This window comes from Rhinoderma darwinii, chromosome 2 (assembly GCF_050947455.1).
Source record: "Rhinoderma darwinii isolate aRhiDar2 chromosome 2, aRhiDar2.hap1, whole genome shotgun sequence".
Lineage (NCBI taxonomy): Eukaryota > Metazoa > Chordata > Amphibia > Anura > Rhinodermatidae > Rhinoderma > Rhinoderma darwinii.
This window is the reverse complement of record NC_134688.1, coordinates 241,579,236-241,604,595: the sequence shown is the minus strand read 5'-3', so window position 1 is coordinate 241,604,595 and position 25,360 is coordinate 241,579,236. Positions and strand designations below refer to the sequence as shown.

At 42.9% G+C, this 25,360-nt stretch overlaps 1 protein-coding gene across 5 annotated transcripts in view; it reads left to right on the top strand.

The window, feature by feature from the left end:
• BCAS3 (BCAS3 microtubule associated cell migration factor) overlaps positions 1-25,360 on the top strand; it is a 1,147,652-nt gene that overhangs the window by 6,819 nt on the left and 1,115,473 nt on the right. For all 5 annotated transcript variants that reach the window (XM_075852996.1, XM_075852997.1, XM_075852998.1 and 2 more), the window contains exons 2-5: positions 5,162-5,254; positions 6,086-6,140; positions 14,386-14,461; positions 15,096-15,202. In XM_075852996.1, the coding sequence (XP_075709111.1) occupies positions 5,184-5,254; positions 6,086-6,140; positions 14,386-14,461; positions 15,096-15,202 (309 nt within the window). In that variant the 5' untranslated portion in view covers positions 5,162-5,183. The remainder of the gene's footprint in view (positions 1-5,161; positions 5,255-6,085; positions 6,141-14,385; positions 14,462-15,095; positions 15,203-25,360) is intronic.

Genomic DNA, 25,360 nt, shown 5'->3' with positions numbered 1-25,360 from the left:
GTGCACTGGACATAGTCATGCTGGAACAGAAAAGGCCTTCCCCAAATGGTTGGCGCAAAGTTGGAAGCATACAATTGTCCAAAAATGTCTTGGTATGCTGAAAGATTAAGATTTCCCTTCCCTGGAACTAAGGGGCCTAGGCCAACCCCTGAAAAACAACCTCTTAGCATTATCCCTCGTCCACCATACTTTACAGTTGGCACAATGCAGTCAGGCAGGTAACGTTCTCCTGGCATTCGCCAAACCCAGACTCATCCATCAGACTGCCAGATAGAGAAGGGTGATTCATCTCTACACAGAACACGTTTCCAGAGTCCAGTGGCTGCGTGCTTTACACCACTCCATCCCACGCTTGGCATTGTGCTTGGTGATGTAAGACTTGCATGCAGCTGCTCAGCCATGGAATCCTATGTCATGAAGCTCCCGGCGCAGAGTTTTTGTGCTGATGGTAATGGCAGAGGAGGTTTGGAACTGCGGTTATTAAGTTAGCAATGCTTTGGCGACTTTTATGCACTATGCGCCTCAGCACTCGGCAACCCAGTTCTGTAACTTTACGTGGTCTGCCACGTAGAGTTGCGGTGCTTCCTACACGCTTCCGCTTTACAATAATGCCACTCACAGTTGATTGTGGAATATGCAGAAGGGAAGAAATTTCCTCTGGCAAAAAAGTGATCTGTGCTGTTGATTTTTTTTTTGCCATTGTCCGCTAAAAATAGGTCGTTGTCTATAAGGCCGGTCTTTTGCTACTTTGCGCAAGAGCATTCTTTTGTATAAGGGTATGTTCACACGTAGTCAACCAAAACGACTGAAAATCCAGAGCTGTTTTCAAGGGAAAACAGACCCTGCTTTTCAGACGTTTTTTACCAACTCGCATTTTTACCAACTCATTTTTTTACCAACTCGTTTTTGGAGCTGTTTTCATTGGAGTCTATGAGAAAACAGCTCCAAAAACGTCTGAAAGAAGTGTCCTGCACTTCTTTTGACGAGGCTGTATTTTTACGAGTCGTCGTTTGACAGCTGTCAAACGACGACGCGTAAATAACAGGTCGTCTGCACAGTACGTCGGCAAACCCATTCAAATGAATGGCCAGATGTTTGCCGACGTATTGTAGCCCTATTTTCAGACGTAAAACGAGGCATAATACGCCTCGTATACGTCTGAAATTTGGCCGTGTGAACATACCCTAAGGGTAATTTAACACACAGTTTATGGCAGTTTTTTTTTTTTTTTTACCACCTAAAGCCAGAAGTGGATTCAATAGGAATGGGAAATGTAAAAAATAAGGACTTGGATCCACAACTGGATCTGGCTCAAAAACCTGCCACAAAACACGCTGTGTGTGAAACCACCTTTTTTTTGTTTGTTTAACTGTCTCTGGTCCGCCAGTTTAGTCTGGCATGTTGATGGTCAGATCGTTGTGGCCAATTTTAATCTTCTAATTTTAATCTTGCGTGTATGAACAATTTTTGGGTATTTTGCTACATCTGTTGCCATGCTTGTGTAGCTAGCACAGGTTCTAAAACCAAGAAACCTCTGCAACTCTCGGTCATGTGGCAACAGCGGCATCGTCTCAATATGCTTTTTTTTAAAGACACCAAGAAGGGGAGAAGGCTTGTAGAAAGCAGAGTAATAAGTTAGGAAGCGGAGCACCTGGAGTCTGGAGGGAGAAATCGCATAGGGGGGATAATGTTGGGTTTCCGTATGCTGTTTTTACTGCAGATTTGTTGCGGTTTTCAAGTTCTTAATTGCATTTTAAAAAAACTCATGCAACTTTGCACTGCAGTTTTCTGTTACAGTTGAAGCACATTGAAACCACACGAGTTCACACTGGTGCGATGCGCTACGGAAAATTCTGTTGGGTATCCGACTCAGAAACTGCAGGGAAATCCGCCCGAATATATATATATATATATATATATATATATATACACACACACACACCCCAAATCGGCTTCTATTAGTCCGGATTTTCTGGCGGATTTACTGCTGCAGAAAACGGCCTTCTTCAACATAAATTGACATTCTCCAGATTTAAAATCTGTACCACAGATCAATTTGAATTTTTTTCCGCAGTGTGTGGATAAAATTTGTTCAAGGATCACCCACTTTGCTGCTACGATAAAAGCTACAGATTTTTCCATGCAGAAAATGTGCAGCATATCCACCCAGTGTGAACATACCCTTATAAAAAGAAAGCGCTACAGAAATAAAACTGTGCTAGTACATGAGAGTAGGTGAAGGCAGCAGCATCCTGGACACGCAGAACTCGCATCTAGCAGGTATTAGGACTCTTTCACGCGGCAGTATTTTTAAAGAAGTCAAAACCAGGAGTGGCTCCTGGAGAAAATGTGCCCCCCCCACTGGTCACTGGCATGCATGCTCTTGCCTTCTCTGGTCACTGGTGTGCCTCTCGTTCCCACGGCTCACTGGTGTGCCTCTCGTTCCCACGGCTCACTGGCGTGCCTCTCGTTCCCACGGCTCACTGGCGTGCCTCTCGTTCCCACGGCTCACTGGCGTGCCTCTCGTTCCCACGGCTCACTGGCGTGCCTCTCGTTCCCACGGCTCACTGGCGTGCCTCTCCCCTCCCGCCACTGGTCACTGGCGTGCCTTCCCCCTCGCTATTCATTGGCCTGCCCCCCTGGTAGTCACTGGTGTACCTTTCTGCCGCTTGTCACAGGTCCTGCATTCCACTGCTAGTCACAGGCATGCCTTTACCATTTTCCCTAGTCATCACAGCGGTATTGCTTCCTCCCTTTCCCCACTAGACACTGTTCACCCACTGGTCACAATTTCACCACTAGTGACAGTGGTGTGCCTCCCTCCCTTTTCCCAGTTGTCACAGCAGTGCCTTCCTTTTAACCGTATCCACAGTACTGTCCCCCTACCTTTCCCCAGTATTCATGGCAGTCCTGTCTATTCACCCAGTATTCACAGTAGTGCTCCCTTTACCTCCCATACTTCCCTGTGATATGCCCTGGATGGTCTACCTGCGCGGTATCTATAAAGGACAGGAGGTTCAAGTTAAAAGGTCTAGTACACGCCCTGTGGTCTTTAAAATGGCTTCAATCAGACATTAATTTACAATCTGACTCATGTAGGATAATCACAGTGGGTCCTCTTAGTACACTTAAGGTTTCATCGATTCAATGGCTTTGATAGTCTCCTTATTACGAGCGGTTTGTTTTTAAAGGATATGTACACCTTTTGAGGGCATATATATATATATATATTTAATCAAAAATTTGTTTTACTTTTGGAGATACAGCTGTTCCGTATTCTCTATACAGAACCGCTGTATCACTTAGATGTCATCGATTACAGGTGGATCCTTCATGTCACACGCAGGACCCGCCAACACTGAAACAGTCAGGTCCGTGGGACTGACGGATTGATTAAAAATTATTTACAAAGTTATACTAAACACTGTTAATTAAAAAAAAAAGGTATTATTTAATTACATTTCTTATTTGCAATTACAGTTAAATAAATTCATTTTATTAATGTACAGTAATAAATCAACTGACTTTTCTGGCCTGGCTACATAGCCTCATACTGTACAACGTTATTAGTTGTTGCATTGCTGAATGGTAATGCCCAATAATTGTCAAGACTGGAATTTACTAACCAAGATCAATGTTTATAATCTGTCTGTTACTTAGAATGGGTTATTGTTTTTATTATTGACTAACTATGGTAACAGTTTCTCTACTTCCCCTTGTTTTGCTGGATCAGTTTTAGATTTGTTGAATGTGCCCCTAAAACTAGTGCCTAAAAATATATAATAAAGTATAGATAAAAACCATAACATTATGAATAGTGACATGAATGTACATTAACCATGTGTGGATGTGTATAGAATTATGTCAAATTAGTCTGATCTTGCAGTAGAGTGGAGTACCTTTGCAAATAACCCATTACTGACATTTGGCCTACATTTAACACCAGGGCAGCACAAGTCTTTCTTCCAGGGGACACGGTAGCCTCTACTCGTACCAAAATGGCTCTTCTTTGCAGGACACTCCTTTTAACTATCCATTTTGGCATCCGACGGCTGAACAGAATGGTGTCGACCATCTAGGTGGTTTCATATGCACAATTCCACTTCAGGTCCCTTCAGAGGGCAATGTTCTGGGATAAGTCTCGATAAGGACTCGCAGGGCAAATTGATTCTCCTGCCCACTCAGGTCTGTCAGGAGTTGCGATCGTAGCAGACCTCCGCGACCATCTCGATGGGTCAGTCTTCCCCTCCCCTCTAGTGGCTGGTAATCTGAACTGGTCAAAACCCCATCCAAATGTAACTGAACAAAATCTGCAAAATGCTGCAGATTTTAAAATCCACAGCATGTTGATTTATGTCACGGTTTTTCACCGCAAATTTCAGCCCTTATATGTAAAGGGTGAAACTTCCGGTGAATGTGCAGCACAATCCGCATGTAACACATCCTGGATTTTGCTACGGAATGGCTGCAGACTTGTGGTAACATCCATGGATCTACGTCTGGATATACCCTTATGATATTTAGGCAGATAAAGTCCTCTAGTCTGTGTTTCTGCCTCCTAATCACCAGTGAGTTTGTGATCCGGCAGAGAAGAAGAGGATAAATAATAATAATTAAATATAAAGAGGCTTCCCCTGAGCACTGGAGGGCCTCTCACCCAATGTCCGAGAAGCCAGAAGTAAGAACAGCAGTGTCCTGTGTGCGAAAGACTGCACGGGATTAAATACAGACAACAGTGGGCCCTCCCTAATTTAGTGGGCCCCAGCATTTCCCCATTCTTACCGAGTGCTGATGCCAGCCCTGTATATAACTAGTGTTCTCTGGTAACACCCCTGTATGTGATGCCTGGGGCATGATGGGATATGTAGTTACTAGAGCAACTGGCTGCAGACAGGGATTTCTATAATCATGGTGGACAGAAGGCAGATTATTATCTATAAAAAAGCAAGTTAAAGATGACAAGGGAGAAAATGAAACACCTGGGGGGGGGGGGGGATTTTATGTGTCTGCTGGAGATTCTCTTTAAATGGTTTGCAGTATGTTATATGTACCATAACACAACATTTTGCCTATCTAAAATCAACTCGCATAATAAATATGGACTGTTTCAAAGAAACATTCGTCAGCCTAATTTCATTTTTCTTTTTTTCACATCTATTAGAAAATAAAGTTACTATTCAAACATGACAACGGAATCTCCACGGCGCCCAAGTCGTTGCACGGGAGGAGTGATGGTTCGGCCTCAGGCTGTCACGTAAGAATATCTGTTTTGTTGTTAAAGGGGTTTTCCAGCCGATTAAAAATTGATGGCCTATCCTCAGGTAGGCCATCAATACCTTATGGGTCGGGGTCCGACTCCCAGGACCCCCGCCGATCAGCTGTATTGAAGGGGCTGCAGCGCTCGTGTTAATTTCTTCTTTCTAACTGTAAATGTTCACCATGCATTTTGTGGTGATTCACCGGTATTGCAGACTTTTCTCCCATTCACTTCAATGGGATAAAAAGGCTGCAATATCTGTGAATCGCCGCTACATGCGTGGCGCGTATTCACAGTGTGCAAGAAGAAATGAAGGGGAAGCATACAAGCGCGCGGCCCCTTCAAAAGAGCTGATTGGTGGGGGTCTCGGGAGTCGGACCCCGACACATCAGCTATTCATGGACTATCCTGAGGATAGGCTATCAATTTTTATTGGCTGGAAAACCCCTTTCATTTTTTAAAGTGTGCTTTACAAAAGTGCATGAAAATATAAAAAAATCAAGCTGCTTAAAAGCGGCTGTAAAATATCACACCGTGTAAGAATATGCATTCTTGCTTAAAAGTGGTTGGTTGTTTCTTTTTAGATAATGTTAGTAGTTGTCTCTATAGTGGAGATGAGCATCTCTTATATGTTAACTTGTAGAATATATTTTGCAGTTTCGACCCTTTGTCGATTTAGGTAAACAGATTTTTCTTGCTGTAATCTGAATTAACATGGTAGATATTGACATACTGTACAGTGTATTGGTATAAGGTCAGTCTCTGATACTAAGTGTGAGCTGAGTCTGTTCAATCATTTTTCCTCAATCAATTCTGCTTGTTTTGCAGGGAGCAGTCATATATGGAAAGTGTTGTGACATTTCTTCAAGATGTTGTTCCACAGGTTAGTGCTTTCATTCAGTACCTAAATTTATATTTGAGTAGTATGTAGGCAGAGGGAGATTATACACTGTTCTGTGTTTTTATATGTACATTTTCACTTCAGCAGACGCCATTTACCAGGGTGACTATAGGCACAGGTCTATTGTGCTTATATTTAAATCCAGCCCTACTTGTATTGCATGTCGGGATACAGATGTGTCTACCCTTAATTTTTCTTAAATTGCGCTAACCCCTTCCCAACGTTCGCACTATATATTTTTTTAAAAGGTTTTCTTTATTAACTTTTTCTCAAAATACAAATGTACAAAATCGCAAAATTGCGCACAAAAACACCCATAACATACTGACCAACCGCACTAGTTGGCAATGACAATCCTCATATAGAAAAACACAATTACAGTGCAAAAGTCCACCTGAAAACTTAACGGATTACAGGTGCATATAAGTGTATTATGAAGAAAATAGGATCAACATTTGACCGCCATTATTACCAAAAACAAACAACCAGTCACACGTCACTCACTCCTACCTATCAGACAACAGTGTCCGAAATCTCCATCCATCTAGCCCATATCTTCCCGAATTTGTCAGGACACCCTCTGCTAATGTATAATTTCTGATATAATGGTATATACTTATTTACCAGTTGTAACCAATGTTCTATACTAGGACACACCGTGGCCTTCCATTCCATAATTATAACCTTCCGTGCACAGAACAAAACAAATCGGAAAAAGATTTTGTCATAATAGTCTTGTACTAACTCATTCATAATGCCCAAGAGGCACACCTGAGGGGAGAGAACCCTGGGAAACTCAAAGTTGTCATGCAGAAACTCTACAACCCTTGACCAAAATAGTGAAATCCTAGGGCAGGACCAGACACAGTGGAGGTACGTGCCAATATTCCGACTGACACCTAAAACAGCTGTCCGACCCGGAGGCCCCAATTCTCTGAAGTCTAACCGGAGTATAGTAAATTCTGTGTAGAAACCGTGATTGTATCAAAAAATCTCGAGCACTAACTACGGAATCAAAAAAGGAAAGCTCCACCTCCCTCCACTCCTCCTCCGACAGATCAGGGATATCTCTCTTCCACCCCAGGTACGCCCTATCAAATGGACGTTTTACAGAGGACAGCAACAGGGCATACGTCTGAGTGAGGGTCTTAGGAAGGTCTGGGGTGCCGAGTAGGTCCTCCAATCCGGAAAACCCCAAAGCTGGCATAACAGAACCAAACTGAGCCAAGCAGGCATGTCTCAACTGGAGATAATGATAAAAACCTTTCTCGAGACCCCAAATCTCTCCTCTAGCTCAGAAAAGGAGACAAACTCGCTGTCTACAGAGTATATTTGGCCTAAAAATCGAACCCCTACCCCCGCCCACATCATCGCTCCCGGCAGGGACACCAGGTGAGGCAGCCATGGATTATTCCATAACGGAGTCCTGGGGGAAACAGAAGAATCCGTAGTATCTTTTAGTAAGAGTTGTGCCTTCTTCCAGGCATTCGCAATAGTTTTTAACGGTAAGGGCGCCTGACACGAAGTTTTAAACCTATATAAGAGGTTGGTAAGACTCTCATAGGAAGTCATGAGTGCTCCAGCCAGCGCCGTGGCCGCATTACTTAAGTCAATGTCAATCCACCAGTGAGCCAGTACCAGCTGCGAAGCCAGATAATATAAGTAAAGGTTGGGCACCGCCATCCCCCCCACACTCCTTGGGGCCTGCAGAAGACTGAGACTAAACCTGGGTATGCCGCCTTGCCAGTAAAACCCACGTAGGATCCCATCCAGGTGGCCAAAAAATTGTTTGGGCAAGATAATCGGACAAATATGTAGGAGATAAAGGAATTTAGGCAGATATATCATTTTAAAAAGGTTTATCCTACCATATAATGAGGGGGAGGTTCCTCCAAGAGTTTAGCTGCTTTTCAGTAGAGGCCACTAAGGGACACAGATTAAGTTCACGAAAGCGTAACAAATTAAGGGAAATCCGCACCCCAAGATACGTAAATTGAGACACGACCTGCAACGGGACAGGGAGCCCCTGCCGGGAGCGATATTCTGCACATAGAGGGAACATAACCGACTTAGACCAATTAACCGACAACCCCGAGAACACCCCAAAAGTAACAATCAGCTGCAAGAGTGAAGACCACGAAGGACCATCATCCGCTAGGTACACCAAAGTATCATCTGCATACAGGGATATTTTCTCAACTAGCGAGCCTCGAGGGATACCAATAATGGAGGAAGAACGCCTAACTGCCAGCGCCAGAGGCTCAATTGCAAGAGCAAACAACAAAGGGGAAAGTGGACAGCCCTGGCGCGTACCCCGACCTAAAGAGAAGGGCTTAGAGACATCCAGATATGTTCTCACCCTAGCGACAGGCTGCTCATATAACAGACGGACGAGGGCCAGAAATCTGGGACCAACGTTTAGACGGGAAAGCAGTATCCAGAGATACCTCCATTCAACCGAATCAAAGGCTTTATATGTATCTAGGGAGAGAACAAACCCAGGGGATGTATCGTATTGTGCCGCATCAATATTAAGAAACAACCTGTGTACGTTAATATCCGTACCCTTCCCAGGCATAAAGCCTGTTTGGTCAGGATGGATGAGGGACAATATAACTTTGTTTAATCTGGTAGCTAATATTTTGGCAAGTATCTTTGCATCTGAGTTAATCAACGAGATGGGCCGGTAGGAATCCGGGAGAGTCGGATCTTTCCCAGGCTTCAACAGCACCACAATTAGGGCCTCTCTCATAGATGCCGTCGCACTATATATTTGACAGAGGCCGGGGGGGGGGGGGGGGAGAGTATGGAGCAGGCTCGTGGGCTGAGTCAGAGGCATCCGTCGGAGGTATACTTTTTTTAAAAATTGTTTTTACATATTTCTTCGCATCTTACACCGCACATCTCGGGATGCGTCAGGTTTAGAGATAATTTAACCCCTTAATGACCAGCCTATTTTAGACCTTAATGACCAAGCTATTTTTTACGTTTTTCCATCGTCGCATTCCAAGAGCTATAACTTTTTTATTTCTGCGTCGACATAGCTGTATAAGGTCTTGTTTTTTGCGGGACAAGTTGTATTTTTTTAATAGCACCATTTTGAGGTACATATTTATTGATTAACTTTTATTAACTTTTTTTGGGGGGGGGAATAGAAAAAAAATCTGAAATTTCGCCACTCTTTTTTGCGTCCTAAATCTACGCCGTTTACCGTGTGGTATAAATAACACAATAACTTTATTCAGCGGGTTGTTACGATTGCATCGATACCAAATTTGTATAGTTTTTGTATGTTTTACTACTTTTAGGGTATGTTCACACGCACTAATTACGGACGTAATTCGGGCGTTTTTGCCCCGAATTAAGTCCGAAAATAGCGCCTCAATAGCGTTGACAAACATCTGCCCATTGAAAGCAATGGGCAGACATTTGTCTGTTCACACGAGGCGTAATTTACGCGCCGCTGTCAAATGACGGCGCGTAACTAGACGCCCGCATCAAAGAAGTGACCTGTCACTTCTTTGGCCGTAATTCGAGCCGTTATTCATTGACTCCAATGAATAGCAGCGCCAATTACGTCCGTAATGGACGCGGAGTTCAAGCGCCTGCACATGCCGTTACGGCTGAAATTACGGGGATGTTTTCAGGCTGAAACATCCCCGTAATTTCAGCCGTTACAGACGCCCTCGTGTGAACATACCCTTACACAGTAAAAACGCTTTTTTTTTCAAAATTATTTGTTTTTGTGTATCCATATTTGAAGAGCCGTAACGTTTTTATGTTTTCGCCGATGCGGTTGTATGAGGGCTTTTTCTTTACGGGACGACTTGTAGTTTTTATTGGTACCATTTTGGAGTAGATGCGACTTTTTGATCACTTTTTATCACATTTTTTTTAAAGTCAGGATTCACAAAAAACAGCAATTTTTCCGTAGTTTTTTATTTAATTTTTTACGGCGTTCACCGTGCGGGTTAAGTAATGTAATAGCTTTATAGTCGGGGTCGTTACGGATGCGGCGATACCAAATATGTGTAACTTTTTACTTTATTTTGGTTTTTTAATAGTAAAGCAGTTTGTAAGGGGAAAAAGCGGGTTTTTCATTTTTTTTTCACATTATTATTTTTTTTAAATTCACTTTATTCAACTTTTTTTGTAACTTTTTTACTAGTGCCACTAGGGGACTATAATATGCGATTCTCCGATCACATTTATAATACACTGCAATACTTTTGTATTGCAGTGTATTACTGCCTGTCCGTTTAAAACGGACAGGCATCTGCTAGGTCATGCCTGCGGCATGATCTAGCAGGCATTCATTACTGGCAGACCTGGGGGCCTTTATTAGGCCCCCCGGCTGCCATGGGAGACACTGACACTTGGCGATCGTATTGCCGGGTGTCTGTGGGGGAGAGAGGGAACTCCCTCCCTCTCTCCAAAACCACTCAGATGCGGCGCTCACTATTGAGCACCGCATCTGATGGGTTAAACGTGTGAGATCGATACTTATCACCCGGCAGAGCAGGGACGCCCCCAGCCCTCAGCTGCCTCTAGCGGCTGAGAGCAGGGAGATTTGACAGCTCCCTGCTCTGTTTACTTATTCTGATGCCGCGACGTAAAAAGTCTATGGCATCGGAATAAGGCCCGTTAGTGACCGACGTAAAAACACTATGGGCCGGTCACTAACGGGTTAAGGGAGGGAACATCTGCAATTTTACAAATTCTATAGGAAGCTCAAAACTCTTATGCTGACAGTGCACACATGGGATTATATTATTTCTGGACCAACCGTTTTCCTGAAAACTTGTATTTGTAAAAAGTCTAGCCATATAATATATTCATGTAACAATTTAGAAAGTTTACTTCATTAGTGACCATTTTTTGCGAAATGGCACCTTTACTATATTTATAGTCTGAATTATTTATATAGCTTTAAACTTGTGGACTTGTAGATGCAAAATGCTCCAAATCTGCTTTCCTTCACAATTTTGCCTCTCTGCAGATACCACTATGGCGAGTTTAATTTAGTTTATTGGGAGCTGTATAAATCTGGTTACATAAGCTCCCTCTAGTCACGGATGCGGACAGATTTATTTATTTCTATAATAGGGCGAACATAGGAAGACTTTTAAAAATACTTAACAATACAGATCCAACACAAAGATAACCATGAAGTATAAACATTATGACCTTGACAAAAGTAAGTTCAATCATAAAATTTGAAAGTACATCAGTATGGTAGTGTGGATCTGTTAAATTGGTCAAATTGGTGTTAAAGAGGCTCTGTCACCACATTATAAGTCCTATATAAGGAGATCGGCGCTATAATGTAGGTGACAGCAGTGCTTTTTATTTAGAAAAATGATCTATTTTGAACCACTTTATGAGCGATTTTTAGCTTTATGCTAATGAGTTTCTTAATGCCCAAGTGGGCGTGTATTTACGTTAGACCAAGTGGGTGTTGTACAGAGGAGTGTATGACACTGACCAATTCAGCGTGTATGACGCTGATACACTTCTCTCCATTCATTTACACTGCACTAGCGATATAGTTATATCGTTATGTGCAGCCACATACACACACTATAACATTACTGCAGTGTCCTGACGATGAATATACATCACTACCAGCCAGGACGTGATGTTTATTCAGAATCCTGACATGTCTGAATCTTTTCTGTGAGATTCCAGCAAGACAAGCGTAATCTCGTTTGAAATGACAGGTTACATCATAATCTCGCGAGATTACGCTTGCCTTGCTGGAATCTCACAGAAAAGATTCAGAAGTGTCAGGATTCTGAATAAACATCATGTCCAGGCTGGTAGTGATGTATATTCATTATCAGGACCCTGCAGTAATGTTAGTGTTTGTGTATGTGGCTGCACATAGCGATATAGCTATATCGCTAGTGCAGTGTAAATGAATGGAGAGAAATGCATGACGCTGATTGGTCAGCGTCATACACTCCTTTGTACAACGCCCACTTGGTCTAAAGTGAATCTACGCCCACTTGGGCATGAAGAAACTAATTAGCGTAAATCTAAAAATCGCTCATAAAGTGGTTTAAAATAGATCGTTTTTCGAAATAACATTATAAATGGGGGAAAGACAAGGAGGTGGCGTGAGGGAGTTTTACTGCAGAAGTATAAGTTAAGTAAAGACCTGCTAAAGTTTGTATAGACTGTCCTCCGAAAGCCCAAGTGATCAAAAGCGGCAAACATAAAATCCCAACTAAGGTGATCGAACACCTTCTCCGCATCAGGGCTAAACCGCAACACCTGGATACCATGTTTGTTGGCTATATCTATCAAATAAATTATACTACTGGTTTTGTCACCAGCTTGACAAAATGGGACGAACCCCACTTTATCTTTATACACAAGACCAGGCGTCCAGACATTCAATGTTTTCCAGCTTTTAACATTCATCACCCATCCACTGGATATGAGATAAATGTTAGATTGGTGGGCTCCATCTGCCGGAACCCACACAGATTGTAAGAACCGCAGTGGGGAGGCTTTGAATGCAGTGATAGCGAAGTATACTTGAAGCGCCCGGCATATAAGTCTATTGGAGGTACATTACCAGCGAAGCCCTTTAATGTTGGAGGATGCAAATGTACAGATAATTTCTTTATGACAAATATGGAAACTGCTAAGTGCGCTAACTTGGCAATTTCCATGTCTTCCATAGATTTGTACGTAGAGTGCCCGTTCATACTTAAAGAAGCTCTTTCACCAGTTTATAACTGCCCTATCTTCTACCTAATCTAATAGGCGCCTTCATGTAGATAAGTAATGTGGTGTATTTTTTTTAAAAAAATAACTTCTTTTTGACAAAGTTATGAGCACTTTAAGTGTTATGCAAATTTGTTCTTAATGCCCAAATGGGTGTTTTTTTTTTTTACTCTTGACCAAGTGGGCATAGTAAAGAGAAGTGCATGACGCTGACCAATCCGCATCATACACTTCTCCATTCATGTCCAGCTTAATCCACAGCACAGCGTGATCTCGCGAGATAACGCTGTGCTGTCACTCCAGTAGTTCCTTCACACAAGCGACAAGAGTATGACCAGACATCACCACATTTGTCAAAAACAAAAGTTTAAAAAAACAAAAAAAAAACACATTACTTATCTACATTAAAGTGGCTATTAGATTAGGTAGAAGATCGGGCAGTTATAAACTGGTGACAGAGCCTCTTTAATCTCTTATACATTTCTCTCCTCCCTTCTCATTCTAGCTCAGGCTGAGGGAATGGGGACACAGGACTCCCTTTCCCCATGATCTAATCCAACATTTCATACCTATGCTGTGTATGGATAGGTGATATATGTTTTAGGTGGAAACCCCATTTAAAACTTTCTATTATCGCCAAAGCTTTTAAGGACCTGTTCACACTCAGCAGATTGTTTTCGCTGTCGATGTTGCCTGAACTTCTGTGGTGAAATATTCTTGTGCTAGCTATGGATTAAGCAATGGGAAAAATATCGGGCCCAGATCGGTGGTGAAATTCTGCAACAGAAGGACATGTGTATTTTAAAATTTGCAACATATCCACTGTAGTCTTTATGCATACAAGAATAGGCAGCACTCCAATTCAAAGTGAAAAAGGTTTGTTTTAAGCGCTCTCGTGCAACGTTTCGGCTTGAAAAAGGCTCCATCAATAGAGTGGAAACATTGCACGAGGGCGATTAAAACAAACGTTCTCACTTTGAATTGGAGTGCTGCCTATTCTTGTACGCATAAAGACTATAGTGGATATGTTCCTATTGATAAGTTGTTGCTATGTCAAGGAACCAGAGGAGCAGCCTGTCTAGTTTTTTGTCTGCAAGTAAACGCTCATTCAGACTAGAGTGATTTTTGTCCGTGTGTTGTGTGTTGAAACTACGCACAGCACACGGACCCATTGATTTCAATGGGGCTATTCTCACGTGTGAGTTTTCATGCAGCGAGTGTCCGTTGCGTGAAACTCACTGCATGTCCTATATGGGTGCGTGAAAACCACGGACGCACATCTGTGTTTCACGCATCAATTACATTGAAGAAAAAGTGCTTGCAAGTCTGTGAAAAACACATGCCACACGCAAAGCACACTGATGCAAAAACGCAACGCACACGGACAGATTTACGGCGTAAATCTGTCACCCTCGCGTGAATGTAGCCTAAAGGTTTTGCTGTGGAAAGGTTACGTTAAACATATATTTATGATGACACTCGTGTTTTTTAGGCTTATAGTGGATCACCTGCAATGGAAGAAAAAGAGAAAATAGTTTGGGTCCGGTTTGAAAATTCGGATTTGAATGGTAAGGCTATTTATGTTTTGGCAGCGCTAACATTTTTATATTTTAGATCTAACATTCCCAGCTGCTGGATTATATTATTAATTTAATATTCATTTCTGTATTTCTAAATGGTCAAAATGATCCCCATTACCTAAATTTTTATTTCTGCTCCTGTGATCCCATAGGCCAGGTTCAGACGTCACCGAATTTTCAGTGTGGATTCCACACAAATTCTGCAACTCCGTACAATACTTGTGAATGGGGTTTCCAAAAATTCCGCTGCGGCTTTCGTGGCATGCTGGCAAGTTTTGCTCAAACTTGCAATGGATCATAGCCGTGGGGGGGGGGGGGGGTTACTTGTTTCAAATTTATTTGAGCAGGGGTTTTGCTGTTATACACATTGGTCTATGACTAAAAGGAATTATGTCAGGGAGAATTTCAGAGGAGAGTTGGGAAATTCCCCCAGAGTTGCTGGTAATAATTATTTTCAAACTCTGCTCATGTAGAGATTTTTCTAATAATATATATATCATGGCTGCTAAGTACGCTTTCAGATATTGGAGTAGGCAGGAAAGCGTAACTATGACTGTCGGTCACTATTTTTTTTTAATTCTTTTTAATTATGAGACGAGGGTTGTCTGTTTGTCGATTCTAGATACATACAGAAATATGGAGTTTCATGAAACGCACAGTTCGGGCAATGATCCCCCTTTGCTTCTGATGATTGGCTACACAGATGGCCTACAGATTTGGAGTATACCGGTGAGTGTAATTTTTTTGTAAGGGCTATAAGGGAGATTTATTAGAACTCATGCAAAAAAAAAAAAAGTTGTTCATAGCAATCAACAAGTTTGCTGTATCGTTTCCAATGCACTTGCACTAAATTTGAGAAATCTCCCCATGTATTATTTTTCTACTGTGTAGATTCCCTCTGGTCTTGATTTTTTTTATTTTTATGTCAAGCCCAAAATGCTGAACTCATTGCTGGAAAAGTGGAGCGGGGCGGATCTCTTCCGGGTGTACTGCTGACGTCACGGTTTATGCGTAGTTTGCTTTTGACTACATAATAAGAAATGTGGTGCATACACCGGCATTATGCGAGCGGCTTCTATGAGGAGAACTGTGACGTTTGCATAGCATGGCAACATCAATAAAGAGACGGGAGGAGTTGGGCTGGCTTAGATGCAGAAAACGGGAGTACTTGTGGGGAATCGGACCGCTCGAGTGGCACTTCAAACCTAGTTTGCATATTGCAATAAAGCCAATTATCTCTGCAAACAAGTTAATAGGAAGAAATTGAAAGGTATTTGGGCACATGCTTTCAAATGAACTACCAAGTGTTGGTACCAGTTTAGTAGGCTAGAATGATCTGACATATTTCTTTAAGACGTTACTGGACCGAGATTTTCTTTCACTCAATACGGTGGGGTCCAAATCTCATGGGATTCTCTTCTTCTTTTTTTTTTTTTTTTTTTTTTTTTTAAACTCGTTTTATTGAACTCCAAGCTTGCAGTACAAGAATAAAAGAAATAACTTTCCATTGGTACTATATATCTCAGAACATTGAATACAAAGTAGTTACATGGTATTCCAGACATGATATACATCACAAATTACAATTCAAACATTGCATCTTCCCTTATATGGGTAGGTGGTTATGATATAGGTCAAGTTAGCCCCAATTATACATACATTGATAATAGAGGTACAAACGTTGAATTGTTTACCACATTAGTTCACTATATCTCCTTCCTCTCTCTCCTCTCCTCCTCGACGATCAATGTAATAGAGAATGCATATTATTTCCCATACCCAAGGTCCCTGATGATGCAAGCCAACAATCCCAGATCTTCCCAAATTTATTAACACATTTCCTATTTCTGTACACCACTCTCTCAAATGGGATAACATTGTCAACCAAGGATTTCCATTGCCCAACCGTGGGAGGTCTATCCGCCATCCATCTCAGGGCTATGGCTTTACGAGCTAAGAATAGTGTTTCCCTAAGGAACACTCGGGTATGCAATTGCCAATCCTCCTCCCGCAACAAACCCAACAGGCACAGTTCCGGCGTCTTGGGTATAGGCACCGACACAATGTCCCTCAGAACCTCAAGCACCCCTTCCCAGAAGGAGCTGATGCGTGAACATTCCCAAATGAGGTGTATAAAGTTTGCCCCTGAAGAGTGGCACCTATGGCATTCTGAGTTCGGTATCTGACCCATTCGATGTAGAAGTGTTGGTGTAAGGTAACATTGGTGTATTATGTATAGTTGGGTCAGCCTATTATTAACAGAAGGAGATACCAACATATGAGACTCCAGGGCTTCTGACCAGTCTTCCTCGGACAAGCCGGGGATAACTGCTTTCCACGCCGATTGCACCGGAAGCTTGTGTGACTCAGTTCGTACATTCAGGAGATGAGTGTACAGTGCCGAAATAATGCCCTTGGGTCCCTGTGTTTTTAGAACTCCAATCAATGGGAACTTCGAAAGAGACGGGGACTGCGTGTTAAATTGACAGTTCAACGCATGTCGTAGTTGCAAATATCTGAAGAACTGGGTGCGATGTAAACCATATTCTTCCATCATCTGAGTAAACGATAGCAACACATTTTCCCTATAAACGTCCCCCAGACACAGCACCCCATTCACCTTCCAATACTCCGAACCCTCCATCATTTGTAAATGTGCGAACATGGGATTTCCCCACATCGGTGTCTCCTCCTCCAAGGCCCTAAAGCCATATATCAACCTAGCTGCTTTCCATACCTGATGAGCTAATCTATGGAGTAGGAGTAGTCTCCCTCTAAACAAATTGTGATTCTCCAACACCGGCCACATGACTGATGTCCCCAGCACCTGTCCCAAAGCATAGTCGGGAAAGGATTCTGTGCCTTGTCCTATCCATTCTTTCAAATAACGTAGTTGACCACTCAAAAAATAAATGTAGAAGCCAGGCAGTGCCATTCCTCCCCTATCCCGTGGGCGCTGTAGTTGGGCCAATGCAAGCTTGCTTCGAGATTTCCCCCAGACAAAGCTAGCCGTCAATGAGTGTAGTTTATTAAAAAAATATCTCGGAATGGGACCATTTGCATGTTCCAGTTAATATAATCCCTTAGGTAAAAGAATCATCTTCACCAAGTTTATCCGACCTGCCACAGACAGCGGCAGCGTTTTCCATGTCTTAAATTTCTCGATAAATAGGGCCTCTAGGGGATATATGTTTTTATCATGAGACTCTGCAGGGAGCTTTGTAATGTATATACCTAAATATTTAAAATTAGTGACCACGGGCAGATTATAGTATACCTCCGGCCATTCTACCTCCCAAAGCGGCATCAGGGCTGATTTAGTCCAGTTTATTAGCAGTCCAGAATATCGGCCAAACCGATTCACAATATCAATTGCCCTTGGGAGAGTATCATGTACCTTGGACATGTAAAGGATCAGGTCATCCGCATATAGACCCACTCTACTTTCTCTGTCTCCAATTTTTCTCCCTGAAATATATGATCCTGTCGTATATGGATGGCCAGAGGTTCTATGGCTAGTGCAAAGAGAAGAGGGGATAATGGACATCCCTGCCTGGCGCCCCTGCTCAATTAAAAAAAGGAAGTACCTCTCCCATTAATCAATAAATTGGCTTTGGGATGTTTATATAGAATAGATATCCATTTGGACAATCCCGACCCTATCCCAAATTTAGACAATACCGCTTGCAGATATTTCCACTCCACTGAATCAAAGGCCTTGGCCGCATCAAGTGAGGCCATCGCCCATTGTTTGTTTAGTTTCCCCCCTACCTGTAAAACCGCCTGAGCCCTCCGAATATTCCCCGAAGTAGACCTCCCGGGAATAAAACCAGATTGATCCTCATGTATGAGTGAGGCGATAATATGATTAAGTCTGTTTGCCAGAATTTTAGTTAGGATCTTATAATCTAAATTGAGCAGGGAGATAGGTCTATATGATCCACACTCCACGGGGTCTTTGTCAGGCTTCAGTAGAATGATAATGGTAGCTTCATATAAAGAAGTGGGCAAAACTCCATTTTCAAAGTCTGTTGCATACATCTGAAGCAGCTCAGGGCCAATAATCTCTAAATATCGGGAGTACTTCCAACGGGATTCCATCAGGCCCAGGCGATTTCCCATTATTTAAATCCTCCACGGCCGTCTGCAATTCTTCCAGTGTAATATCCCCATCTAAGCGGTCTCTATGCTCCTCAGCTAACTGCGGGAATGTAATCCCCTCCAAATATTCCAACAAGGAGTCTTCCGAATAATCACATTGGGATGTATATAAATCAGTATAAAATCTGCAGAACCTATCCCCTATTTGTTCGGCATCATTAAGAAATCGTCTCCCCTCATCCATGATCTCTGGAATGGCCGGAGATGATTGGTTGGAGTGTACTATTTGTGATAATAATCTCCCAGACTGATTACCTAGTTCAAAGGCGTTTTGTTTAAGAAAAAACAGCTTCCTATCCCCCTTCTCTCGGAGATGTATCTGATACAATCTGCCCGCCTGCTGCCATTGCAGTCTATTGTCCTCAGTCGGCTCCTCGATATATGCCTGTTCCAAGTCCCTGCCAATCTATCTTCCTCTACCCTTGATATCTTTTTGATAAATGAGATAGTGGACCTCAAACAACCCCTCAAATATGCTTTAAACGTGTCCCACCTTAGGGAAATATCAGTCTCTTCTTCGTGGATTTCAAAGAATTGGTTTAACTGATCAGGAATACGATCATTAGTCCCTATCAGAGAGAGCCAAAATGGGTGAATCCTCCAGTTTAATTTGCTAGCTTGTCTATCGTATAAACGAAATGTCGCCTGCAAGGGCGCATGATCCGAAGCACTGGGAGGGGCGTATTCAATATCAGTTACCCTAGGGCCCAAGGAGGCCGATCCAAACATATAATCTATTCTAGGTAACGCCCCCCTAGCAGGGGTAAAACATGAGAACTCAAGATCTTTGGGATGTCTCAGTCTCCACAACTCCACCCATCCCATCTCATCTATCAGTCGCTGCAAGTTTGAAGGTGGGTGCAGATCCCCAGCCTCGTTCTGAGCTACGAACTTGTCAATATACGGGTTCAATAGAAGGTTAAAATCTCCCATATATACGACTTTGGCTTCAGGGTAATTGGCTACAAAAGTAACCGCTGTCTGCAGTATTGACAGGTTTGCTGGAGGTGGCGCATATATCCCTATGACAACAAATGGCGCACAATTAATGTATGCATGTACAAATATATATCTACCCTCTGTATCTTTCACCGTCTTGGTTGCATTCCACCGCACTGATCTATGAACCAGTATAGAAACCCCTCGAGAATATGACGTGTGCCACGAATGCTCTGCCCATTGGACTCAAGGTTTTTTAAGACGGTGGATTGTATCAGCCGTGAGATGGGTTTCCTGGAGGCATAAAATGTGCGGTCCGAATTCCCTCACGTGTGCAAACACAGTAATTCTTTTGCGAGGGGTGCCCATGCCTCTAATATTCCATGACATTATTTTCAGATCAGCCATACAAGTAATCCCTCACATGTTTGCAGAGGGTTCCCCCCCTTATCCCCTGTAGATAATACAAGTTATATACCAATATCGTAAATTTCGTATATTGCATAGATTGTGTAGCAAGCTGTGTAACTGTTATCCAACAAAACAAAACTTCCCCCTGTGGGGACTTCCATGAGAGTATACCCCTCCCATGGGCAAACTTATCAGTAACCTGTGAAGGTATAAGTATAACTGTTATACCGTGGCTAATTGTTACGGGGTGTCTGTGCATTCAATTAAAGATGGTACTGTTAACCTACACAGAGATAAAACAACTGTAGCAACCCTCATTTCCCCGCTATTTCCCATTAGACCTCTTCACATTCTCAACAAGAAATACCGGACAGTCCAGAAGGTTAACGGATGTGTCGACTTTCCTGCGACATGGCTTCGGGTATTCAAAATGGAGTATCCAGTTCCAGCTTCCCAATCTGCCAGTCCTTTCACCAAGAGGGAAAGTCGCGTTGCATGTCTGGACATCCGGCATCTTTATCAGCACAACGAGTCCCGCATGGCCCAACTCAAACCCTCCGGTCACCTGGTCTCAAGGATAGCCATTCCTCAGCTTCCCTCGGATCTCCAAAAAAAATCGCTTTCCCTCCCATCAGTGATACGTAAACGAGCCGGATAGGCCATTGAATAGGATATATTCAGATCCCGCATCTTTCTCTTCATAGCAATAAATGTAGCACGCTTCTTTTGTAGTTCCGCCGAGAAATCTGGAAACAGGAGCACTCGGGAATTCTCATGCTGGATATTGGGGTGTTGACGAGCCATCTGTAAAATCTGATCCCGATCTTTCCAATTAAGTAAGCGTGCCAGTAAGGGCCTTGGCGGCATGCCTGGCAGAGGAGGTCGTGCTGGAACTCTGTGTGCGCGTTCCACCGCGAAAGCTGCTGAAAAATGCGCCTCAGGAAAGGTGGCACGGAACCACTGCTCAATAAAAATGTCTGGCGCTATTCCTTCTACTCGCTCCGGTAAACCAATAATTCTGATATTATTCCTGCGTGAGCGGTTTTCCAGGTCATCACATTTCTGCTGCCATATCTCCACTTTGGCCTCCATTGCTGGCAATCTCGCGGGAATTCGTAAATTAGCATCTTCAATGGCGGAGATTCGATGTTCCGTGTCCTTTACCCTTTCCCTTAGCTTCTGCACATCATGGCGTACCAGGCCCAGATCCACCCTCACCTCCTCTATCTTCCCCGTTAGCGATGTAGTGGACAGAGTGATAGCCTGCAGCAGTTGTTCGTATACCTGCTGCAGAGTCACCTCTGGCTCAGGCTCCGTCTCCTCCTGCTGAGTTGTGCTGGTGCTCTGACCTCGTGGTGGCCTGGAGCGCTGTGCCGGAGATTCTGCGGCGCCATTTTGAGCGCTGTCCCGGGCAAAGTTCTTCAATTTCTCCGCCGCCGACGTACTTTTTGTGGGACCCATCGGTGCCATGACTCAGTGCCACTCCAGGAGGCTATAAAGAGGTCTATCTGTCTCAGGATATTATGCAGGATTATAGATATTGCGGGTTACCGGACGGAGCTCTCACTCAACACGTCCTCTCATGTTGCCTGCTGGCCACGCTCCCCTGGGATTCTCTTCTTCTCTGGGGCATTCTGACTGTAAGGGGAGGAACTGATTACCATTTAGATTCAGTATAGAAAGTGGATCTTTGTGCGCAGATCTGGTCAGGATTTGGGCTGGGTGAATCAATTTTTCTATTTGATCATTAGATTCCCCTATTTTTCTTATAAATTTGTCAAAAGTGAATCTCAAACCTGGTAGATTAATTCCCCAATGCCTTGTAACGGGTGATAAATCCACAAAACCCGAAATTGGCTCACCTCCAACCAGCGCATGTGCCGATTTATGTCAAACTATACCCGGATTAGTGTGATGTAATCGGCGCATACGCAGTAAAGCCGATTCGACCTGTGAAACTTCGATGCTGTACTGCGCATGTGCCGATTCAGAAGCCGAGGCGCGCTCAGGAGAATACAGGGCCAGGCAGGATTGTAGCTTCTACATTTCCTGGCCCTATCAATCAGAGAAGTTCTATTTCTGCAACGGAGCCACTCATCTGAAAAAGGAAAACGGCGTTATGTTGAGACAAGCCTACACTTTCTTGTTGTCATAGGCCAATTTCTGGTGACAGACTCCCTATTTGTTTGCAGTGTACGTCGGAGGTATACGTTGGGAGTATTTCCTGACAAATATCACTGTACAGGCATAAAGCGGCATCTGTTACCGATCTGCTCCCATGTTGAAAAATAAATAAATATATATATATATATATATATATATACCACACATTGTTTTTGTTTTTTTCTACAGTATGCCTCTAAATAGAAAAGTGTAGTAAACTATGCTTTTCTGTACAGAAAAAAAAGGGGGTATACCAGGCCATTGGAGACCAAAAAGACACTCTTTTGCCATCTATTAGATAAATTGGGGGCCTATGTATACGAATGACATACATCATGGGCTGGTAGCAAATGACGTGTGAAGCCACCCTTTATTGGTATTAATAGGTTTACTTAGTTGTACATTGTGCATTATTGTTTCCTGTCCATAAAGAAGTAGAGAAACCATGCCTCAACTGAATGGTTTGCTGTCTCCCTGGTGCCAGGGTTCGGCATGTGGTGGAACAGTTGGACAAATTACTGGGAGGGGCTTGTCATGATCCAGCTGTCATGGTCCATGTAGGTACCAACGACCGAATAAATGGTAGGTGGAGGAGCCTTAAGAATCATTTTAAAGAACTAGGCTACAAGCTGAAGGGAAGTACCTCCAAGGTTGTATTCTCAGGAATACTGCCTGTGCCATGCGCATCACAGGAAAGACAGCGGGAGCTCAGAGTTAAATGCTCTTGGTGTAGAGGAGAAGGCTTTGGGTCCCTAGAGCACTGGGCTGACTTTTCATTGGGGTACAAACTGTATTCTTCAGATGATTTTCACCTAAATGGAAGGGGGTCCGCTGTGCTGGGGGAGAGAATTCTAGCTGGGGTGACGGAGTATTTAAACTAGGGCTGAGGAGGGAGGTCAATGTAGAAAATAAAGGGGTAGTCAGGTTAGAGAGGGGTCAGACTATATTGGTGGTGGGAGAAACAGAATGTGGGGAGAGGATTAGACAACCGGATAGGGAGATCCTTTTGTTACAAAACAGCAGTGAAAATAAAAATGCCCTAATAATGTCAATCACATTTCTGATAATGAAAGTGAAACATTTATAGGCAAGTTAAAGTGTATGTTCACAAATGCCAGAAGTCTAGCAAGCAAAATGGGGGAGCTGGAGGCCTTGGTGCTGGAGGCCTTGGTACTGGAGGAACATATAGATATAGTTGGTGTTGCTGAAACATGGCTGGACTCTTCACATGACTGGGCTGTAAATCTACAGGGTTTTACACTCCGGAAAGACAGGACAAATAGGAAAGGTGGTGGTGTATGTCTGTATGTGAGAAGTGATATGAAGGCGAGTGTGAAAGAGACATTAGAAGGTGAAGATTGTGAGGAGGTTGAAACCTTGTGGGTAGAATTACAAAGGGAGGTAAACACTGAAAAAATTACAGTAGTGATAATGGGAGATTTTAATTACCGGGATATTAATTGGTGTCATGGTTCGGCTTCAACTGCAATGGGGAGAAACTGCCTCAACCTGTTGCAGGAAAATTTTATGGGCCAGTTTGTGGAAGACCCGACTAGAGGTGAAGCTCTGTTGGATCTGGTCATTTCTAATAATGCAGAGCTTGTTGGGAATGTCAATGTTCGTGAAAACCTTGGTAACAGTGATCACAATATAGTTACATTATACCTATACTGTAAAAAACAAACACGGGCTGGGAGGGTAAAAACATTTAATTTTAAGAAGGCCAATTTCCCCAGGATGAGGCCTGCAATTCAGGATATAGACTGGGAAGAACTAATGTCAAATAATGGGACAAATGATAAATGGGAGATTTTCAAATCTACTTTGGGTAATTATAGTGCAAAATTTATTCCTACAGGTAACCAGTGTAAATGACTCAAATTAAACCCCACATGGCTTACACCTTCTGTAGAAAGGGCAATACATCACAAGCAAAGGGCATTTGAAAAATACAAATCTGAGGGTACAGTTGCAGCCTTATTAAATTATAAAGCGCTTAATAAAATCTGTAAAAAGGTAATAAAATCGGCAAAAATACAAAATGAAAGGCAGGTGGCCAAGGATAGTAAAACAAATCCACAAAAATTCTTCAAGTATGTAAATGCAAAAAAGCCAAGGTCTGAACATGTAGGACCCCTAGATAATGGTAATGGGGAGTTGGTCACAGGGGATCAAGAGAAGGCAGAGTTACTAAATGGGTTCTTTAGCTCTGTATATACAACAGAAGCTGATGTAGCCGGTGCCAGTGGGGTTAATATATCAGTTGATATACTGAATTGGATGAATGTAGGTATGGTCCAAGCTAAATAAATGTAAAATAAATGTACACAAGGCCCCGGGACCAGATGGGTTACACCCTAGAATTCTTAAAGAGTTTAGTTCAGTTATTTCTGTCCCCCTCTTCATAATATTCAGAGATTCTCTAGTGACTGGTATAGTGCCAAGGGACTGGCGCAGGGCAAATGTGGTGCCTATTTTCAAAAGCGGCTCTAGGTCTTCCCCAGCTAATTATAGACCAGTAAGCTTAACATCCATCGTGGGGAAAATGTTTCATGTGCTATTGAGGGACTATATACAGGATTATGTGACAAAAAATAGCATTATAAGTGACAGCCAGCACGGTTTTACGAAGGACAGAAGTTGTCAAACCAACCTGATTTGTTTTTATGAAGAGGTGAGCAGAAGTCTAGACAGAGGGGCCGCTGTGGATTTAGTGTTTTTGGACTTTGCAAAGGCATTTGACACTGTCCCTCATAGACGCCTAATGGGTAAATTAAGGACTATAGGTTTAGAAAGTATAGTTTGTAATTGGATTGAGAATTGGCTCAAGGACCGTATCCAGAGAGTTGTGGTCAATGATTCCTACTCTGAATGGTCCCCGGTAATAAGTGGTGTACCCCAGGGTTCAGTGCTGGGACCACTATTATTCAACTTATTTATTAATGTATAGAGGATGGGATTAATAGCACTATTTCTATTTTTGCAGATGACACCAAGCTATGTAATATAGTTCAGACTATGGTAGATGTTTGTGAATTGCAGGTGGATTTAAACAAACTGAGTGTTTGGGCATCCACTTGGCAAATGAGGTTTAATGTAGATAAATGTAAAGTTATGCACCTGGGTATGAGCAACCTGTAGGAATCATATGTCCTAGGGGGAGCTACACTGGGGGAGTCACTTGTTGAGAAGGATCTGGGTGTACTTGTAAAT